General features: G+C 33.3%; 1 protein-coding gene across 1 annotated transcript; it reads left to right on the top strand.

Moving 5' to 3' along the window:
• The first annotated feature begins 1,478 nt into the window (after positions 1–1,478).
• On the top strand, positions 1,479–3,755 carry LOC114176337 (glutamate decarboxylase 1-like). The gene is made up of 6 exons (XM_028061351.1): positions 1,479–1,640; positions 1,725–1,929; positions 2,060–2,475; positions 2,551–2,804; positions 2,892–2,944; positions 3,056–3,755. The coding sequence occupies exons 1-6, from the start codon at positions 1,555–1,557 to the stop codon at positions 3,521–3,523; spliced, it is 1,482 nt and encodes a 493-aa protein (XP_027917152.1). The 5' UTR covers positions 1,479–1,554; the 3' UTR covers positions 3,524–3,755.
• The last annotated feature ends 2,325 nt before the right edge of the window (positions 3,756–6,080 follow it).

Here is a 6,080-nt window from a genome sequence, read left to right as displayed (position 1 = left end):
AGGTATTTTAATCTTTATAGTTTCATATTTTCAAAGTAATAAATTGTTTGTTAATTGATTAGGTGAGTAGGTGACATATATATATATATATATATATATATATTATATTTTAAAAAATTAATTAATAATATATAAATAGTGTTGTTTTTCTTAGTTAAATTTGTGTCTCCTATATATATATATATATATATATATATATATATATTTTTTTTTTTTCGTTAATATTTTAGGTTATCATGAATGAGATGATTGATAAAATAAATATATATAAAAAATCATCCTGTCATGTAATAACTAGTTCATCCAAATATTTGAAATATCAATTATATATACCATGTTAAAATAAAAATTAGAAGTATTGATACTTACCAATAAATCTACAACCATATAGGTTTGGATGAATTACAATAATTTTTTTATAAATTAGGTCAGCTTTTTTTATTAAATTAGGTCAACCTAACCTAACTTTTTTTCTTCTGCAACAGTAACTAACTTATCAATGATATAAAAATAACGAATTAGATTAAACCCATTTTAAAAGTGAATTTCAACTCACTAACCCCGTTAGTTAAAGTAATCTAATAAAAATTCAACCAATTTGTTCTTTCCTAACATTTACATAGCTACAAAAAAATATGTCACGTGCATTTATTTGTGTTATAAAAATTGAAAATCTCAGACACGAGTAGGATTATGTTAGAGGTAGAATTATAACTCACTGTAAATTTAAAATCTGATATATTTTTTAGGACAATAATACTTTAATTCATTTTTTTTATCCATTTTTAATTTACTACTTCAATCACCATTAAATCATCACATCACATCATTACAAAAATTTAAAATAAATGATCAAATAATGATTGAAGTACTGGATTAAAAATGAGTCGCTAAATAAAATATTATTTTTCTATTTTTAACTAGTTATATCTTGGATGAGTTAAAATATTCAGTAAATATTATAGCCTTTTATATATATATATATATATATATATATATATATATATATATATATATATATATATGCGAAAAACACGTTCTGAAAATATAAAAAAAATGATATAATTCAAAATGTTTTGCCTTCTAATTGAAAGTTCAAAAGTGCGCGTCAAACTGGTCTTCCAAATTAGCACTCAAATATGAAATATGCGAAAGAAAAAAATATATTAAAATTAAAATAAGATCTATACAATTTACGAATTTATTTTGAATTAAGTTAATCGTATAAAAATATCTCGTTAAATAAAGTGTCTGAAATTTCTCTGGTGTGAGGCGAAATAAAATATAAAAACGCGCAAAAATAAAGTTAGTCCACCTTTTCTAGAAAATTAAAATAATAAGAAAAAAGCGAAAGTTATGAATGCAGTTTGAAAGTCTTGAGAGAAAAATCTGAAGCCGAAGAACGATTCTCCCCTTCTAAGTTCTCACCTATATACCATTAATCTCCTAAGTATAAATACCACTGCTTGTCTCTTCAACTCTCCTCATCCAACATCCAAACCAAACATAACATTCTCTCTTTGCTGTCTCTCACACCACCAAACACACTTCACCATGGTTTTTCCAAAACCTTCTTCTGAGTCTGACCTCTTTCTTCATTCCAACTTTGCCTCTTGTTATGGTGGAGACTCTCTTCCCAGGTATGCTTATTTTCCTTTTCACTTTTTATCATCAAATTTTCATCTATTGTGCGCACTGAATATATCATTATTTTGGTGATGCAGGTTCAGCATGCCTGAGAACTCCATGCCTAAAGAGGCAGCGTACCAGAACATACATGATGAGTTGCAGCTTGATGCTATTCCCAAGCTTAACTTGGCTTCCTTTGTCACCACTTCCATGGAGGAAGAGTGCAACAAGCTCATCATGGAATCTATCAACAAGAACTATGTAGACATGGACGAGTATCCTGCCACCACTGACCTTCATGTACTTTCTCTTCTTTTACAGCTATACAATTTCATTTTCAATGTTTATACTTTCAACTATGGAATTTTGTTTGGTTTTTGACCCCTCACTAAATTTTTTTCAATCTCTAACTGGTGTTGAATGGAAACAGAATCGGTGTGTGAACATGATAGCACGTTTGTTCCATGCTGAAATTGGAGAAGATGAGAATGCTATTGGAGCCGGAACAGTTGGCTCATCAGAGGCCATAATGCTGGCAGGGCTGGCATTCAAGAAGAAGTGGCAGAACAAGCGCAAGGCAGAAGGCAAGCCTTATGATAAGCCTAATTTGGTGACTGGCTCCAATGTGCAAGTATGTTGGGAGAAATTTGCGAGATATTTTGAGGTGGAATTGAGGGAAGTGGAGGTGAGAGAAGGATACTACGTTATGGATCCTGCGAAAGCAGTTGAGCTGGTTGATGAGAACACTATTTGTGTGGCTGCAATATTGGGTTCAACTTACAACGGAGAGTTTGAAGATGTGAAGCTCTTGAATGACTTGCTGCTACAAAAGAATAAACAAACTGGGTAAGTAATATTGAATTAAGTAGCTATGATCATCAATTGAAGTGTTACTGATTTGGTATGGTTATGACATGACAGATGGGATACACCAATTCATGTGGATGCTGCAAGTGGTGGTTTCATTGCTCCTTTCCTTTATCCAGAGCTGGAGTGGGATTTCAGGCTGGCATTGGTGAAGAGCATAAATGTGAGTGGACACAAGTATGGTCTTGTTTATGCTGGTATTGGTTGGGTTATTTGGAGGACAAAGGACGACTTACCCGAAGACCTTGTGTTTCATATCAACTACCTTGGAGCTGACCAACCCACCTTCACCCTCAACTTCTCCAAAGGTATTTCTTTACAATCTATGCATATTGCTTCCACACCTTCATTGCATATATAATCATACCATATACTTACCTTATACTCACATGCAGGTTCTAGTCAGATCATTGCTCAATATTATCAACTAATTCGTCTTGGCCAAGAGGTGAGTTCATATATACTAGTATTTATGAAGACTTTAATTATAACATCAAAATCAATCTTATATGTCTCTTAAAAGCATATGATGAACATGGATATATATTGAATTTACTAGGGTTACCGGAGCATAATGGAGAACTGCAGAGAAAATGCAATGGTGGTGAAGGAAAATTTGGAGAAGAGTGGACGCTTTAACATACTCTCGAAAGACGACGGTGTTCCTGTGGTGGCATTTTCTCTGAAAGACAGAAGGCAGTACGATGAGTACAAGATATCAGAGATGCTGCGGCGCCACGGTTGGATCGTGCCAGCTTATCCAATGCCACCTGCTGCACAACACATCAATGTGCTCCGTGTTGTGATCAGGGCTGAGTTTTCACGCACCCTTGCTCAACGCCTTGTATTTGACATCTACAATGTGCTGCATGAACTTGAAAAACCACATCTTCCCAAAGTGATCAACAACATTACGGAAGAGAAGAAGGAGTTGGTTGAAAATGGGGTTAAGAAAACAGCATTGGATGCACATAGGGAAATCATTGCTCAAGAATCCAACAAGCGTCAGAAAATCATGGCTGCGTAGCTAGGGAACTCTGGCTCATAATGCTAATCAAATAAGGAACCTTCACTATATTTGTTCTAACTCCATCCAAAAATACGCCTTAACTATAGTTGCTTTATTCTTTTCTGAAAATTATGTCACCTCAACACGATTAGTTTATTTCATACAAATTGATGTCAATTGTGATATGCAGTTTACATTAATGTAATTTGTTTTTTTAAATGTTCCACCATATATTGATTTTGTTGTGAAATCTCACTTATTGTCGTTAATGCATTAGTATTTTTTTTCTATCATCCAAAGATGTACAACATAGAGAAGGTATAAGAAATGGCACAACGAGAATCATATATCACACAATTCCATTAGTTGATGTATTTATAGCCCCAAGTGTAATACTCCATTAAGCATACTACTTAACAAATATTGTAGTTAAAATTCTAACCAGATGTCCAACCAAGGCAGTCCAAGGCAAGACTCCTATTGAAGCTTGGAGTGGAAGAAGCCATTAGCTAAACACCTATGAGTACTTGGATCTATTTGTTACATATGTGTTCCTGATTAAAGGAGTACAAGCTTGAAGACAAGACTATACGAGAAGTGTTCCTGGGATGTAGCACACAATCAAAAGACTATCGAGTTTACAACCTACAAACAGAAAAGCTCATCATTAGTTGAGATGTTGAAGTTGATGAAAATGCTTCTTGAAATTGGGAATAAGAAAAAGTTGTTAACAACAACACTTTAGTTTCGGTGCAAGAATCTCAAGATGAAACTCAAGAAGTAGAAGATTCAAGAACGCTTTCCCCACCTCCACAACAATAATGAGAAGATTCTTCACTAGATTCCACTTTAAGACAAGTAAAATCTTTTGTAGACATATACGAAACTTGCAATATCACCATGATTAAGCCTAACTACTATGAAGAAACATCAAAGCAAGAAGTATGGGTCAAGACTATGGAAGAAGAGATTAAAATAATTTAGAAGAATAACACTTGGGAGCTCGTAAACTATCCTCATGGAAAATACATCATTGGGGTGAAATGAGTATATAAAACAAAGCTCAATCCTAATGGAACTATACAAAAGCATAAAGCAAGATTGCTCGCAAAAGGCTACTCACAACAACCAAGAATCGACTACAATGAGACATTTACTCAAGTCGCACGACTAGATACAATAAGAGCTCTAATAGCCATTGTAGCAGAAAAAGAATGGAACATCTATTTGGTGGATGTCAAATCAGTCTTTCTAAATGGAGTACTTGAAGAAGAGATTTATATTGAAAAATCACAAGGCTTCATCAATAAAGGCAATGAAGGCAAAGTACTAAGACTAAAAAAAGCCTTATACGGCCTGAAGCAAGCTCCTCAAGCATGGTATGGCAAGATTGATCAATACTTTATCGATCAAGGATTTAAGAGGAGCAACAATGAGCCAACAAGGCACAAGGTTAGTATCACTCATTGTCTCCTTATATGTTGATGATCTTATCTATACATGAAGATGATGAAATAATTTAAAGAAGATATGATAAAGACATTTGAAATGACTGATCTTGTCTTGATGAACTATTTCCTCAATATAAAGGTGAAACAACAAAAAGAAGGTATATTTATTTCTCAAAAGCAATATATTGAAGCTCTATTGAAGAAGTTCAATATGAATGATTGTAAATTGGTCGCTACTCCTTTGGTGGTAAATGAGAAGCTACAAAAAGATGATGGAACATAAGAAGTAGATGCACCACACTACAGGAATTTGATTGGAGTTATCTTATATCTCATAACCACATGGCCATACATTATGTATGCTACGAGTCTTCTATCAAGATTCATGCAAAAGCCATGTCAGATTCATTATGGAGTAGGAAAAATAATTTTAAGATATCTACAAGGCACAAAGGAGTTTGGTATACGGTACAAAACCATGACTAACTCAAGGATGATTGGCTACATCGATAGTGATTGGCCATGATCAATTGACGACATGAAGAGCACGTTAGGATATGCTTTCTCACTAGGATAAGATATTTTCTCTTGGGCATCAAAGAAGCAAGCAACCGTGGCATAATAAAAAATAGAAGCAGAGTATGTAGTAATTCCTAAAATCACAAGTCAAGCAATATGGCTACAAAGAATACTTGAAGAAATAGGTGAACACTAACATTCTACATAAGTTCTAGCTAGAATGTTCTAGAATAATCATGTAAGTGAGATGGGGCCTATAAATACTCATGAACACTAACATTTGATGTATGCAAGACAATATCTAATACAACCACTCACAACTATAGAACATACTACTTCCAACTACTACTTTCACATTCTAATATATCCACATTTTCTCTATTCCATCAACTACTTTCACAACCTTAAAATACTAACGTAGTTGCTTTATTCTTTTCTGAAAATTATTTCATTTCAATGCGGTTAGTTTATTTCTTACAAATTGATGTCAATTGAGATATGCATTTTTTATTAATGTAATTTTTTTTAAATGTTCCACTATATTGATTTTGTTGTGGAATCTCAGTTGTTGTCGTTAATGCATTAGTATTTTTTTTTCTATCAAC

The sequence above is a fragment of the Vigna unguiculata genome, chromosome 3 (assembly GCF_004118075.2).
Source record: "Vigna unguiculata cultivar IT97K-499-35 chromosome 3, ASM411807v1, whole genome shotgun sequence".
NCBI classification, from domain to species: domain Eukaryota; kingdom Viridiplantae; phylum Streptophyta; class Magnoliopsida; order Fabales; family Fabaceae; genus Vigna; species Vigna unguiculata.
This window is presented reverse-complemented; position numbering and strand designations above follow the sequence as displayed.

What these genes read in the sequence shown, in the direction of transcription:
- LOC114176337 (XM_028061351.1), top strand. Translation starts at nt 1,555, where the DNA reads ATGGTTTTTCCAAAACCTTCTTCTGAGTCTGACCTCTTTCTTCATTCC. An exon ending in GGTGGAGACTCTCTTCCCAG is followed by an intron (nt 1,641 to 1,724) that starts GTATGCTTATTT and finishes TTGGTGATGCAG; the next exon opens with GTTCAGCATGCCTGAGAACT. An exon ending in CACCCTCAACTTCTCCAAAG is followed by an intron (nt 2,805 to 2,891) that starts GTATTTCTTTAC and finishes ACTCACATGCAG; the next exon opens with GTTCTAGTCAGATCATTGCT.